General features: G+C 34.0%; 1 protein-coding gene across 5 annotated transcripts in view; it reads left to right on the top strand.

The window, feature by feature from the left end:
• LOC118199942 (putative arginine--tRNA ligase, mitochondrial) overlaps nt 1–17,238 on the top strand; it is a 136,255-nt gene that overhangs the window by 63,553 nt on the left and 55,464 nt on the right. For all 5 annotated transcript variants that reach the window (XM_085823619.1, XM_035371834.2, XM_085823620.1 and 2 more), the window contains 3 exons: nt 11,562–11,668; nt 11,823–11,912; nt 14,263–14,323. In XM_085823619.1, the coding sequence (XP_085679745.1) occupies nt 11,562–11,668; nt 11,823–11,912; nt 14,263–14,323 (258 nt within the window). The remainder of the gene's footprint in view (nt 1–11,561; nt 11,669–11,822; nt 11,913–14,262; nt 14,324–17,238) is intronic.

Below are 17,238 nucleotides of genomic sequence, written 5' to 3' on the forward strand. Positions count from 1 at the left end.
ATAAGAACTAAACCTTATGTAAAAGTTAGAGAATTATTTCAAGGAGGAGAGATGATGCAGAAAAAGGGTTACATTAGGTCATGTTTTCCAACACAACTTTCAGTTCATTGCGCGCCACGACGTCCCCCCCCAGCAGAGCAGCGGGAAATTGATAAACAGATATCGGAATGGTTAGAGAAACAAAGGATATGCCTTTATCCATTTTTTGAAGCAATTCCACTTTTTGTTTGATGGACATCAAAACATACTTTTGCTTTGTAGATCCTTTGGCAGCTCCAGCATCGGAAACTTCGTTTCGCCGGCGCTAATCTTGCCAAGCAGACTTTGTGGGCGACAACATACAGTATACACATAAAATTGTTAACAAATGTTAGTTCTAAGAATTTTTTCTTTTGAAGGCATAAACATTTTAGTATAGTTTAAAATTTTGTAAAAATCGAATAAATTTGTAAAAAGACATTAATTTAAGAATTTACTATGCTATCATGGTTCAACATCCTGATTCGCCGGTTCGTATCACGTGACCCCAAGTGATCTCATCTCACGTAAACTACGCTACAAAAATATAATTTCCTCAGTAATTATCTACATTAATTTCAAGTTAAATCTTAATTTGGAATGCAATTTTAAATGCAAGAATTATTTCAATTCGTACGAATAGCTTACTCAGAAATTATGTCAAATTGCAGTGCTTTACTTCGCTAGTGCATTCTCATTAGAATTGATGAATATAACCCTTGATTTTGCCTTTTCTATATTTTCCCCTTGGGGTGAGTGGTGTGATTGCATCCTAGTTGACTTAATTACCGCAAATGGTCTTAAGGCATAATATTTAATTATCTTTGTAAAAATTCTATGTAATTGTATGCCAGTATTGAAAAAAACAATCAATCTGGTAAGAAATGGCTGCGACTTGTTTTGAAAATGAGGCGTAAAAGGTTACCAGCCAAGATATTCGGTTTGGCATCTGTTGTACCATTATTGGCAACTTTATCGTTTGCGCCGGAAAATGTAAAAGTACCAAAATATTGCTATATATTGTTAGGAGATCTACAAGTGTGGTGATCTTCCTTGCAAAGCAGGCTTAGGGTTGTCATAAAATGGCAAGGTATGGCAGGGTTGCCACATTTGGCGAGAAATCGTCCACTTGGCGACAAAATTGGTGATATGTCGTGGACGGATGGAGAACCTTCTTGAATGAATTCTTACTGGTTTAGCGCAGAATGTTCTCGAACACAAGTCGAAAGCTTTATAAACCCTGCTGGTCCGCAGTCAGTTAATGCTTTGTCTAACGAGCTGATAGTCAGTCTGATGCAAAGACAAGTTTAAAGTTATAGAAAACATTTAGCAGAAATAACCAACACAGTAGAAACATCCTAAGTTTATGTATTATGCAGACATGGATGACAAAAGTTTTAAACTTAACCAATTTATTAACAACATATATAGAAATAAAAATACAATAAATAAATTTGATAAATACCAAAAATTTTAGATTAAGATTGTAACATAATCATTTCCAAAAATTGCATTTAGTTAACTATTCATTAAACCCCAAGGGTTTTACCTTTAAGAATATTACACTATCAATGATACAACAAACATATTACCTGTTCTATGAATACTGGCATTCAATAACTCGCATAAAACATATCACGGAACAAAAACTACGCGATTAATTTGAATTTCACTTGACTAATTAAGTCTGTGCTTTTGGCCAAGAAGGCACCTGGAAAAATTAAATATACTTGAGTTCATAGATGCCACTCACCACAGTTGCTTACAGGAAACTACAGCTTGGCAAAACACTGCTGCTAAACCTGGGAAACACTTGGGTTAAAGATGCCGCCCACAGCAGTTGCTCACAGGAAACCACAACTTGTAATATAATGCCGCTTAAACTTGAAAACACTTGTGTTAAAGATGCTGCCCACAGCAGTTGCTCATGGGAAACCACAACTTGAAATTCATCGTCGCTTAACCTTGGTAAAGGTGCTGCCTGTAGTAGTTGCTCACAAGAAACCACAACTTGAGATACATTGCCGCTTTGCAGAATCCAGGAAAACAAACATGCCACGGAACCACAGCACTGAAGAACCACTTAACACTGGATGAAACGCATCGCAAGAACATCTCCGAATGCGAGCCGGAACAGCACTCAAAGAGCAATGGAAACAGGAACAGAGTGATGTGAGATATTTATACAATTAGTAGACATGACGTCATAGCACAGCTGCAAATTTGCTGTTGGCACGACACAGCTTTCCAGATGATGTAACCTTGAGTTTCGTTTTTGCATATTAATAAGAGGTTAGAACAGTCCATTCGTAATACAAACAGTGGCAGTAAAATTGAAGTAGGAAAAATTGCTGTATTCCTTAAAAATAAAAACTAAATCTCATGTAAAATTTAGAATTATTTCAAGGAGGAGAGATGATGCAAAAAGGGTTACAATAAGCTATATTTGTAACAGTCATTGAGCGAGTGTCTCGAAGTCTAGCGCTGAGTTGGTTGTCGAGTGCATCGAGAGAGTCTTTAGTGTATCGCGAGTTAGTGCATCATCAAGTTTTGTCTTAGAGTGTGCTGAGCTCCGGCGGGAACGACTGAACCAAGTCGACAGCTGTACTCTTGTGTGTCGTCGAGTGCATCACGAGTTATAGCGCGAGTACATGGAGTTCTGAGAACGACCGAGCAGTGTCGGGAGCTGTATTCTGGTGCTTTGCAGTGAAGCTGTCTCCACCGTGATAGCCTGATTGCCCGGAGACTGTGTCACTGATTGTGTCAGCGTGTTTATAGTAGATCTTCGAGGACTGTAAAAAGTGCCTTTGGAGCTGTCCTGATTAATATTGGCTAAATAAAGTGTATTTCAATACTTCACCAAGTGTCGTTGTTATTCAACCCAAATCTACAAATCCGTGCGAACGTGAAGGAAGAAAATAACGTAACAATATTTATTTCTATTATGAAATGTTCATGTTTTTGTTTTAATTTTGATATATATATATACTTCCTGTTAAGCCCACCTTTCTTGATTTAATTTTGATTTAATTATTATATCTTGATTAATTGATCAATTTTGCAGCATTGATTAATTTCGCATGACTGTAATAATATCTATAATCTTAATTTGAAATTTCTAAACTTTTGCTTATATATATGTTCGTGTGTGCGTTAAATTTAAAAAAAAAAAAAAAAAAAACTTATCCAGGCTATTTTATAATTAAGAAAAACTAATATTCTATAAGAAACCTTTAATAATATTGAAATAATTTTTTAAGAAGTGGGAAACTATCAAAAGCCTTTGGCTAAGAATACAGTTTTTCCATTATATCTCAAAACAAACTAAAGAAATTTTTTTTTAAATTAAAAAGTAAAATAAAACAATTAATTGATGTATTTGATTAATTAATTTTAAGTTAAGACATCCAGTAAAAGATGCTTCTGGTGTTGTAAATTCACAGTGGGAAAAAAATGGCAAAAATAACTAAAATCTACCATCAAAATTCAAATAAATAAATATGTAAAAATGCTAAAAGGAAGGCACTTTCTTTCTTTTCTTTTCACCATCGATGGAACAGCTGTCCCACTGGGTTATGTGCTTTTCAGCCTGTTGGATCCCGTTGATGGAATTAAAAATAAATACATGAATAAACATAAATAAAGAGCTTAGTACTGTGTCCTCCGGGGATTGGCCATGAAATGAGGAACATTGAAGTAAGTACCAGAACATAGAAAGAAGGTGCATGGTGGGGACTGCTGAGACTAAGTGGAACACTTTTTACTATAATCGTACATGTTAAGCATACAGTTATATTAAGGATGTGCTATAAAAATCAGGTACAGATGTAAAGATGACCAAATACATTACAAATTGTGGAATACATCAAATGAGTTCTGAATTAATCATAATATTAAATATAATTAAAAATGGCAAAAACAAAAAAAACTCAAGACATTAAGTAAATTATTATATGTACAGAGCAGGCTGCTGACGGCACGGTGTCCAAGGAAAGTAGTCACTTCAGGTTGTCAGCAATGCTTTTAGCAATGGTAGTGCAGTCTCTAATGCGGCTGAGCATATATTTAATATATGCTCAGCCGCATTAGAGACTGCACTACCATTGCTAAATATCTTAATTGTGTTCTTGAACTATGCTAGCATATTGATTGCAGTTGGTCTTTTTAAATGTGAATTCCCTATGTGCGAGCAGTCAAACAGATAGTGATCTGGGTCACCAGTACTGCCACAAATACATTGGTCACTGTCTCTTAGGCGAAATCTGTGAAGATGGGACATATATGGGCCATGCCCTGTCAGATATTGTGTGAGGTGCAAAGAACTGCTATTTAAATTATGGTTAACTTTTGGTTGGAAATCATACAGTCTTCTGCCTGTGGTGCTTGTTTCCCAGTAGTTTTTCCACTGCTTCATTAGTTCACGTTTGAGAGTAGTTTTCAGATACGAGTGCAGAAGGAGCACACCTATGCTACTCACGTGGGGTTCATTGGCTGTGCCTTTCACAATCATATCTGCTGCTTCATTTCCTTTAATCTCCGTATGGGCTGGAACCCATTGTAGCTGGGGCCTCAAACTTGCAGGAATCGAAATTAATAGTTTTTTTATGTCTCTGACAATGGGATGTCTACTGCGGCCACCACAACAAATCTAAGGCACCTTGAATGTCTATACTGATGATAACAGTATGCAGTTTATTCTGCTTGTTTCTAAGTACTATGTTCCATAGGTGATTCAGTGCATGATCCACTAACTTTCCTGTTATAAAGTCATATTGCCTAGTATTTATGAGTAATGTAAAAATGTAGTCTTTGAAGTACTTTCGAGGATTTTTTCCATGGCTGGGAGCAGGTAGATGGACCTATAAGAAACAGCCTCGTTTGGATTTTTATTTCCCTTTAGGAAGAGGGCAACTTCTGCTATTTTTGTGCCTTCTGGAAAGTGGCGAATTCTCCAGCATGCCTGTAAATAGGAGAAAAGTATTACCGGATGCGTGTTATGCATAGTTCTGAGAATGCCGTTATCAAGCCCCATCCGGACCTGGAGCTTTACTTGGATTGAGCTTCTTGATAACATCATTCAGTTCCTTGCTTGTTGGAAGAGGTTCAGAATCAGCAATCGACGAAGTATAATATTGTTTAATACTAGTTCGTATTTCCTTCTGCACTGTAGTATCTTTATAGGGATCATCATGCTGAAAAATCGTTTCCAGTATATGTGTCACTATCTGGGAACTAGTATTGGCATTCTGACAGATTGACTTACAATACTTCTGCCAACATTCCAGTTTAACCTTTGAAATCTTCCGTTTGTAGACTGCGCGGTTTTTCCTGTATATTATTCCCAATGCCTCTCTTTCATTTGAATCGTGGCAACCTTGAAAACAGCGCCTAAGGGCCCGAACTCAACTCTGTTCGACCTCTGACATGGAATTCCACCATGGAGTTTTATTTGGAATAGAGTGGCTTCACCATTTAAGTACTTTATCACAGACTGTCTGCAATGTGTCTGTTATCATATTGTATGTTGTATCGAGCCCTTCCTTATGACTTGCATTTTCAAAGGCTGTTACTAAATGAGAAACATGGGGCGCTAAAGAGTTGCAAAATTTCTGGGAATTTATATATTTTGTTTTCCTACTATTTTTGACTGTGTATTGGTGTTCTAAGTCAATGTCGAATCTAATAAAACGATAGTCACTTAATGATGGGCAATCGCTGCAGACATTCCAATTGTTTGTTTTTGGGTAAATGGGAGTAGTTGCTAGTGTAATATCTGTCCAGCCCTCTGCCTGTGTAGTCTAGAAAGTTGCGGGACTGTCAGCTGAATTAACCATTGTCAGGCCATGGGATGTTATAAAGTCCAGAACTGGCACTGCTCTTCTGTTTCCTTCCGATGCGCCCCAAAGAGGGCTTGCGGCATTAAAGTCTCCTACAGCAATTTTGCTGCGAACTGGGGGTGCAACTACATATTCTAGTTCAGTCAGTGCTAATGCGATATCATGTCAGGGCGGAATATAGACACTTGTGAAAGCTATGTTCCCATTAGGGCTCTCAAGCTGAATGATGATTGAGTATTCACCTTTGTACATTAGCAATGGTGTGAGCGGACTGTTGTACACTATTGCTGCTAGATTACTGGTTGACTGAAATACTTTGAATGAACTCATGCTTACAATTTTTCCATTTGTGGTGTAATATTCTTGCAGTAGGGCCACTGGAAAGTTATTTTCCATTATAATTTGTGCTGCGTTGTTTGTTGCAGCCTGGCATCTCTAGAGATTCCCCCATAAGATGGAGAAACCCTGAAGTATACTTTTGTGTACAAGACCCTGCATTTTGCTTAATGTTCATAAGCTGCTCTGAGGCGACTGAGCTCTGCTTTGTATGCTGGGCATATTCCTGCACTTGCCAAGTGTGTTTCTTTGTATTTTGTGCCTAGTTTCTTATTCGAATCTTCGCAGTTAATACAATGAGGTGTAGCTGTAGTACACTTTCCAACTGTGTGTCCTTTACCACAGGTAGCACATGTGGGGGATGACCTGCAAGTGTGGCTGATGTGGCCTAGTTTTTGTCAGTTGTAATACCTCTTTACTTTGAAAAATTCTCTAAACGTGCACGAGCTAAAACCAATGAAAACACGAGGGTGGTCTTTCGCAAGGTCAAAACTGCTGGTGTGAATATCTACAATCCAATTGTTATCACCTGGAGACTTACGTACAGGTGTCCTTGGTGTTATGTGGGACTGTGTAACTGATGGTGCCAGATTCACAAAAGCCTCACTTATATCATCAGCTGTGGCAGAGGCTGGCACACTGTAAACTATCACTGAAGTTTTTCGAACACTGGGAACTCTTACAGAAACTGTTAAAGAAAGCGCAGGTGTTTCTTCTATTGATTTCCGAAGCATGTCTATGTGCTCCTTAGCAGTGCACCTCACCAGCTATTCCTTGGCCCGGGTAGGGCGAACATCTTCAACCATTATGCCTATGGCTCTTGCGCTTATCTTGGAAGTAAGCTGGACCCTAACCTGCTCAGGAGTTTGATCTGTGTCGTTGGGCCTAATTAGCAACATGTGTTCGGATTTCTTTTTTCCAAGTATCTTTGTATGGCATTTTTTCTTTCGAACTTCAGTGAAAGGAAGCTCGTTTATATCTGTCTGATATTGTGTATCTCCTATAGTAGAAGGGAGTTCCGTAACAGGTGCAGTAGGAGCAATGGTATTCGAAGTATCGCGCTGCTGTTGTGATGTCTGGATTTGCCCCTGCAGCTGAGCGTAATATATCTCTTGTTCAGCTATTGTGTTGCGAACTGTATTTACAAAGCTGGTTACTTGCTTCCGGATGGATGCATTAAGTTTTTTGAGTTTTTTAGAATCTTTGGAATGTCTAATGAACAACTGTAATTGGTCACAAATAAGATTGATAGCCTCTATTCTAGAGGCGGGAGTAGAAGAATTTGTTGTGCTCCTGTCTACCGAAGGGAAGTCTTGTTTAGCACATATGGAGCTAATTGGAACCGCTGAAGTGGTTGGCGTTTCTGGATGCATATTTAAATTACAGTAATGCACATAGAGTAATTATAAGCGCAGTAGAAAGCACTGAAATTACAATATTATGCAGGAACACAAAGTAAGTGAAACCGCAGTTTATACCACTGAGGATATGGTTTTAGGTGACAACACTTTGTGTGCTTGCGAGAACTAGCGCTAATGGCAGGTAGGTTAACACTAACAAAGAGAGAGAAAAAAAAAAAAAAAAAACGCCAGCAGCGCACTGTAACATTATAAAATTGAAATGACAAAAAGTAACTTATACTTAGCAAATTACAGTTGCAGGTACACATTAAAATTCTGTTAAAAAAAATTGTTAAGCAAATTAAAACACAGTTAATCACGATAAAATTCAGTACCAACTGATATTAAGCACTCATTAATTTTAGTATATATTAACAATAATGAAAGTAATAATTATATTACTGGTAATTATAATAAACAAAATAAAATTATATATGCTAATGTACACTTAATAAGTTATAATAGTTAATAAGTCAGCAGAATTTTTATAGTAGCTACTATTACAGAAATATTTTACCTTTTGCAGTCTTCTCTTGCTTGTGTATAATCCAAACAGCAGGAGTACTATAATATGTGGGAGTATTATAGCAAAACTAGGGTAGTTATCACTTATTAAGGAAACGCCATTATCCTTTCAACTGTAACTTGGAATCCTCTCAAGGTCGATAGCCCGGAGAGGGGGCTTTTTAACAATTCTCAAACAGACCCCCTACTTCAAGGCAGCTCTTCTCTCCTACTTCTACAGAAGAGGCGAGGGGTGAATACGTTCTTTATATGGGCCGTATACTTTCTGCAGGGATCTCCTTAGATTAAGTTTAAATTAAGTTGAATAATTAAAATCCTAAGAGCCGTAAAGCAACAAGAACTTTATCAATAAGATCTCCGTTAATCACTGCGTCTTTGAGTATGAATTTCGGAAAGAAATTTACTGAAGAAACATTTGAAATAAATGCAAAACAGCAGTCAGGCTTCGTACAGATGTCAATTGCTTGTAACACGTGGTAAATTCAATCAATTATTAATTATTTTTGAACGATGTACATTATCATCATAAAATTAAACTTGATAACTTTCTAGAACTGCTGATACACGATTCAATGTTCAAGTATCGACCCTTCCGCCTTTATTTTGTAGAAATGTGAGAGCTCACAAACATGCAACTGTTCAAATGGTCAAGCCTCCCATCTTTTTTTAAAATTAAGGAACAAAATAATTACATCCTAAATATTAATATAATATAAATATTGCATCAACTAATTACTGCTAAACAAATTTTTTACGTATTATAAAAGGCCAGAGAAAAATATAATCCTGCCAGGTTGCTTGCTATCAAAAGACCATTAGTTGTTTGAAGCTGTGGTTTGAGGTTTGCCAGATGGAATGTTTAACAAGGTTGCTAGTGGTGACAAAATTCTGTGTCTGGAATTATTGGCGACAAAAGCTGTTGCTGACCAGAAATTAATTGCAGATATGGTCTAAAAATAAAAGTTGAAAGCAATAATGGTACTTTTAAAATATCCATCTTTGTATTTATTTTGATTTAGAAAGTATTTTTGCCATTTCTTCCACACTCACATTGTATATATATATATATATCACATATGTTACTTTTTTTCATTTGCAACTTATTCATCATTCGTTTGGCGCATCTTTAAGGTTTTGTGCTAATAATAAACCAACCAATTATATATCTTAATTCACAATTGAACATGCTAAAAAGCCATTAATTTTTATGTATTTGCTAGTAACATTTTCAAGATTGATAATTTTTTTCCCTCTAGACTTAAAAAAACCATTAAAATATACAATTATACGAAAAGCATATTTACTATGTTAATTAATATTAAATTGTAAAATATTTTCTGCTGCATTGTTGCAAAACATTTTAGAAGTAGAATAACTTGGAGAAATTAGTCATTTTACAAATATGCTAAATTAAAGATAGCTGTTTGTGAAAAATAAAATCCATCAAATATTTACTGTGAATTCAAATTTCATTGTTCATTATTTCACTATAAATTTCACTTATCATTCATGAATATATAATATTTAATTTACTTTGAAGGGAAAGATTTTTGTTTAGTCCTCTGTTCAAAAATGTTCACAGAAAAGTCATGTCACATTCACCAAAACCTGCAATAGTTAACTCTAGCTATTAGAATTCTGATCGCTGTGTGTTCATGTGTTCTAAGATGCAGGAATTCCATATAAGGAAGCCATCCTAACAGAACTGCCACGAGTCCAAAACACATGAAAAAATCTGTATCAGTGAACAAATCTGTATGTGCATTGCACTGTTATAAATATAGCAGTCTTGTATTCACTTTTTTTATTTTATTTATTTATTTATTTTATTTATTTATTTTTTGAGGTGAGGACTTCACCGTAACAAATTATTGAGTTTATTGTCACTTTTGTGGATAAACTAAACTAAGAATAATTATCCTATTCTTATAAATAATGTATTAAATTGAACCATAGTGTATCCTATAGTTAAAATTGTAATTTGCGAAATATATTTTATAACATGCACTTAACTAAATTGCATAACTAGTTGCATTGTATAATAATTAATTGTAACATTGTTTAAGTATGGTGTACTGTGAATACGGCAAAGCACACTAGGGCTATCTGCCTAAGGGGAGGGATGCCTTCGTGGAGGACTTTCTAAGGGAAACTGGCTCGTATACACGTTACACATGGGGAAAACCACGGAAACGCCCATGCGGCCAGCCCGTTCGCGGGATTCGAACTTCGGACCCAACTACCAGTGTTCAGCGTTTTTACCGCTCGGCTGCTAGTGGGCTAACATTGTTTAAGAACAGTATTATCATCTTAATTGTAGTCTGTGATAATTGTAAATAATTGACAATATTTACTATAAGGGGATTGTACAGTTGCCATTTCTGAGTTGAAAATCCACTGTCCCCATTGTGTTGTCCTCAGTCTCTTTTTTGTATTTGCCCTTTGTTAGACTTATCCTATCAGATTATCACTTCACACTGATGACTCACTAAATTTGTCAACATGCGGACTAGCTGCCCTGTTAATGAAGAAATGGGAAATGTTAGAGGGTATTAGCATTTTCTATGGGGAAAAAATTTGAAGCTGCATTATCCAGAATGACATAATTCATATTACGCTGCGAATACAGCGCTTTTGAGCCATTTCTCATGCTGCAGTTTTATCTCAGAACCTTGGATTTCTTTGATGGGGAACAGATCCTTCTCATGCTGAATCACCTTATTTGCCAGGTTCTTACCCATCAAAAACTACATAACATCAAATCAATGAAAGTTATTAAAAGAAGCATTCTGAGAATCTCAGTTAAGTCTATGTAATTTCAAAGATGGATGTTATATCATATAACATTCAAAGGTGTTTAAGTTATAATTTTTACATTTCCAATAAAACTGTCATACAAGTATTTTCCACAAACATTATGAATACAGGAGTGTTTGTAATATTTTTTAAACTGGAATTTTAAATACTAATTATTTAAAAAATTGGGAAATTCAAGTTTTTGCTTCTACATTCTTTCTTTGATGTTTATCATAACACTGTGATCTTAATCTATATTAGAAGACAAAAGAAGTGAGACATTAAAATTTTCCTTTTTCGGGTCAAAATTCTAAATTTTGTAAAACTGCCAACCCAGATTCTGACTGAATTTGAAAAGCCTTGTAGTATAGAACATCAATCTAGAAATTACATTAATGAAAAAAGAAAAATTAAAAAAAAAAAAAGAGGGAGGAAGAGATAAAATTTGTTTGTTTAGGTAGTAAAATTGCAACTATATTCATGTGAATATACTCCTAATAAATGATTTTATGTATATATGTGTGTAAAGAGAAAATATAATTCATTAGCTTTATTGCATGTGAATTTGTTGCCAGAAAATTTTGAATTTTAAATTCTCGTCTGTTTTAAGAAATTCTAGTATAATTAAATAAGTACTGCTTTATTTTAGAGAATAGGTCTAACTTTCGATGATACTCATTTTGACTCTCACTTTTCTCAAGAAATAAAGGAAATGCATGATAATTTATTGAAAAAGGATTTGGTGTTTCTTGAAGAGTGAGTTTTTTTTTTTTTTTTTTTTTTTTAATATTTTTGTTTAGCATTTGCTCGATATAATTACTTTTAATTAATTTCAAATTATATTCATAAAATAATTTTTTGCCTTAATGAGAAGTATCTTTATTTAAATGAATACTGAATAAAATTTCAGAGATGGTGGCATCAAAATTCAGAGTTTGGAAACTGCATCAACATATTCTTTGCCGTCTAATATAGATTCACCACTTTATCATTTGAGCAGGTAAAATATTGACTTTTGAAACATTTTAGAAAGTATATTAAAATAATTAGATGTGTCTATTTTACTTGTTAATGAATTGTATTAAAGTACATATTTTTAATGATTCATTTCCTAATTTTAAGGTTTAATGTGGTGTACTTAGGTATATGAAAAGTATAGAAATTTAAGTGTAACTATTTTGTAAGTGAAATGTATTAGAAGAGGTGCAATATATGTATACTTTATTATGCCAAAACTAATTTTTTTTAAAAATATATGAAGGGGTCTATGATTATGCTAAACCTTTCATTTTAATCAGAATCAAATCTTCTCTATCCATATTATGAGGTGATAAATTGCCAGATTTCAGCTATCTTAAATATTTTCATCATTGTGCAAGTAATGCAGCACCGGAGTACATGATTCTTAAGGAACCTACCTGCATTGAGAAATTTGTCTAGCTTGAAAATAACACTCTAATGTTGGTATGACAGAGAGAATAAGCATTACAAAGATGTGAGAGGTGTTAACATGATATCAAACTTAGATATCAAAATTAAAACAGAAGTCCCACTGAATTTTTCTCACAAAGTAAACTAAACAAATTGATGAGCTGTAACAAGGTGAACATACGCAGAACAATAAAGGCAGTTCATAAGATATCAAGGCAGATAGCATAAATATAAACCAAAAGAAACTTAAAATACAAACTACATTACAAAAAATCTGAATAAACAAATCCCAGAAATAAATGAATACAGACTACAGTACTGAAAATACAGTCAAAAGTCGTTAATCTGTACTCGTTGGGACTTCGATTCCGGATTATCGATTTTTCCAGATTATAGATCATCAGTTTAAATCTGGTAAGATGGCATGCAGAAATTATAAAATTGAAAATATGAAACCGTAGTTTATGAAATAAAGAACAATTATGATCTAAAGGATATCAAAATTTACAAAAAAAAAAAGCTTAATATTTATTTGTTTACTTTATTAAACATTTCTTTCAATGTAAGTTGTTTAAATTGCTTCGTTTTATGTGATAATACATTCTCTTTAATTCTATAAACAGATAAAATTTCTTGTTCAGTTACAAAGTTCCGCTGTTCAAGTCCTATAATTGCTGTGTCGAGAATACCGACTAATTTATCAATCGAAATTTTTTCGTTTTCAATAATCTCTGTGTCACTTTCTTCACTATCGGAAGCGAATTATAATGATAAGGAATTTGATTTAAATCATATCAAAGACGGAGTACATTGAGATGAAATACTACATTTAGTAAGGAATTATAAGCCAAATAAAATAAAAACATCTGCCCTGAAGAATAAGGATGGTGCTGACAGATCAATTTCCAATTCATTGCGCGCCACGGCGGTTCTCCCCCTCTCGCCACAGAGCAGCATGAAATTGATGAACGGATTTTGGAATGGTTAGAGAAACAAAGGATATGCCTTTATCCATTTTCTGCAGCAATTCCACTTTTTGTTTGATGGACATCGAAACATACTTTTGCTTTGTAGATCCTTTGGGAGCTCCAGCATCAGAAATTCTGTTTGACATAATCGAAAGTTCAAGTTACTTTTATAAAATTGCTGTAACAGTGTGCAAAAATTAATAAATTCGAAGATTAAGGAACAATGCAATCTGCAACATTAACTGAAATAGATAATTAGATAATTTTAGCTTATACCGTCCATTATGCATTAAACGCGCATGCATAAACATATTATGTGCATGTGCACATAATATGCATAAACATATTATGTGCATGTGCACATGTATATGAGCAGCGTCAACGCGACGCATATGCCGAAAGTTTATTGCTTTGAGGTCCGGATTATAGATCATTCCCGATTATGGGTGTCCGAATTAACGACTTTTGACTGTACTAAAACCAAGTTCCTGAATGCAGCATTATGCAAAAAGTTAACTAATACAACATACAAAAATACGGCAAGAAATAAACTATAAGTATGAAAAATAATCCAAGATTCTGAATACAACACAAAACCTGAAACCGACCCTTCTGAGAAATAGCAATCATAGCAATTGAAAATACACACAAAATTTCACCAAATAATATAAAACATGAATACAAAATTTTTAATAAAAGTGAGATTAATTGCTTCTCTTAGCAGGAGAGTTCTCACTAATGATTTAGGGCACACAGTATGTTAGGAGCAAGGCTAAGTATGAGGAAAATCATGCATTTTTTTAACTTAAGTTACTCAGTAAATTTGAAGCAAGCACCATTGGTCCATAAGATGTTTACAATTCTGTTATTCAAACATATGTTAAAAATGTGTGATTTTTGAAATATTTTTAAAATCTGATTTAATGATTTCTTTTCCATTTATTTCCATAGGACAATTTTTGCTGCTATTCATCGAAAGGAAAAGTATGATTTCGATGTCTTTTACTATGTTGTAAGTATGTAATTACTGGTCCTTTACTATGTTGTAAGCATTTAAAAAAAATGCTGCAAGTTGTACGAGTGTGTATATATATATATATATATGTCATAATTTAATGCGCAGAAGAAAACACTGGAACTTTAAGAGCTTTTGATATTCGTCATGGCTGAGAAGACAGTAGTGGCTGAAGGTAAAAGCTATGATGACGCAGTTAACACACTTGAGCTTGAAGAATTTGCAATCTTTATTTTCATGCATATAGAACCATCTTAGTAGACATTTACCCAATCATAATGAAATTTGTTAAGTTCTATATATATTGGGTTTAAATATGTGACGTAAGCATTTTGGACAGGACAGCATAAGCAGCTCAGAGTTATTTGCAGAATGAAAGCTAGCGAAAGGAATGACGTTGATGTTGTGCCAAGAGTATTTATACTAAGTATGATGCAGAAAGTACTCTAAGCTGTGATTGGTTAATTTTAGTTTGTTATGTAACATGAAAAGATCTTGAATTTGGGAGAACAGATGAATTTAGGGAGAGAGCACCAAATCTAGAATAATTAATTTTGAGGCCGCCAATTATTCATTCATATTTTGTTATATCTTACATATATATATATGTCATAATAAAAGCAAATGAAAAGATGGAACACTGTAGATGCGTGATTAGACCCATACTGAAGAAGATTTTGATTGCGTAGTATGCTAGTAATGCTAACTTGGTAATATCTAAAGAACTTGGCAGTCAAGGCAGTTTTAATTCCATTTTTATTGGCAACTGATATTTGTGGCCACAATCACTTGGCACTCTAGTCGTGCCTTTCCACAGAAGATTTACATTTTTGATATTGTTGAGATAGAAAGCAAGGCAGCAAAATTACATCTTAACACAGTAGAGAGCAAAAGCTGAAGCGCGTAGTTATAAAAGATGGAAGCACGGCAAAGAAAAAAAGTTTTGGTTTACAATTATTATGTCATCAGAGCTGCGTGGGCCATAGAGTGATCTAGAAATGGCACAATGCAGAGAAGTTATTACGATTTTAGAATAGAGAGGAAGAATTTATGTTTATAGTTATATTATAATTCTGATTCATATAATTTTATCTTACATATTCCCCCCTTCAAAAAGAAAAATGCGTAGCGACAGAGAAGCCTTTTTAAAGAGAAAGAGTTAAAGCACTAGCAAATGTAAAAAAAAAAAAAAAACATAAATCATAAAATTTTTGTCCTGTAAAGTATAATTTATAAATATCAATTTTTTAAATAAATTTTTAATTTTTTATAGTCCTATTGAATTTTTCAGCATTTCAGTCCCAAAGTCTTTTTGTTTGAGAGTTCACATAATCATAATTCTTCAGGGAAGGTTCTTGTTATTACAGAATATCACAAAATAAACTTTTACATAATCATTACTTATAATTAAATGTAATGCACATAAATATTTATGATACTTATTTCCATACTGATAAATTATAATTTAACATCATAAATGATAGGATTAAGATTTTCAGAATTTATGGTTTCACCGTTATCATCTTTCATTTACATTTCCTGATTTTACCAAGCTGGAAGCCTCGCAATACTTCTAAACAAACATATCCATCAATAGGGCTGTCCTCTTGAGCTAACCAGTATGTTCTCTGCACTGGTGGCCCAGGGTGCCTAAGCAGTTACTTGAAAAGGCCTCCGTTCCTTGCATAAGGTAACTGGCCTTTGCGAACTGCACTAATACATTCCATAATAAAAAATATAATAATAATAATAATAATGTAAAAAAATTACACACCCTCATAAAATGAGAGCCTCCAACATTATCTTACTTGAAGAGGAAAGGGAACAACTGTACAGAGGTAATTACAGGCCTCTGCTTAGGAAACCAATACTCCCTCGACATACACTATACTTAACATACAATTACCCATAAATTTGCCATGCATTTACCATAATTTCATATTACGTATCTGTAATAATTTCACTTATTTTTTACACCTACTTCATTTGTAGAATAATTATAAAATTCATATTCAAAATTCTCAACAAAATTTCAAAAACATAAAAACTTATCTTAATATCCTTCCCTATGAATAATTTAAATAGCTTAAAATTCGTTACTTAATTTGCTCACACATAATTATGAAAAATTAGAAAAATTAATGAACGAGAATTTCAGATTTTCTCAAAACAAATTGCAGAAATTTTAACCAAAGTTGAAATGAAAACTATAGAATCCGCAGCACATTAAATAATATAGCTCCTGAGCTAGATTCACACGAATGTAATAATTTTTTAGCTGTTGAAAAAGTGGAAGTGCAAATAATTTTCTGTCGCACATACTTGCAAACACTAACTCAGATCGACCTTGAACCCGCTGTAATGCTTAATTCCTAAACGGTAATTCACTGATGATTTCCTTTTCACCATGCATTCGAACTTCTCAATTTATTGAGAGATTACTTTCAATCTGTAAACACTACGCGGGATTATTTTTTTGAAGCACTTGCAAAACACCACAGCAGAAGAATGATCTGTTATTTTTTAAACACTGAAAAAACAAACTTTATGATTCATTTCTTTATTACTTACTATCTTTGATTTATCACAAAATGATGATTTGAAGAGCTGAACTAAATTTTTTCATTGAGGTTTCAGGCTGCAGGAAACTATCCTACCGGCTTTATGGTCATAATAAAAGCACAAGGAAAGACGGAACACTGTAGATGCGTGATTAGACTCATACTGAAGAAGATTTTGATTGCGAAGTATGCTAGTAATGCTAACTTGGTAATATCTAAAGAACTTGGCAGTCGAGGCAGTTTTAATTCCATTTTTATTGGCAACTGATATTTGTGACCACAATCACTTGGCACTCTAGTCGTGCCTTTCCACAGAAGATTTACATTTTTGATATTGTTGAGATAGAAAGC

The sequence above is a fragment of the Stegodyphus dumicola genome, chromosome 9, assembly GCF_044657685.1.
Source record: "Stegodyphus dumicola isolate Sdum_Otavi_A_Nest chromosome 9, ASM4465768v1".
Lineage (NCBI taxonomy): Eukaryota > Metazoa > Arthropoda > Arachnida > Araneae > Eresidae > Stegodyphus > Stegodyphus dumicola.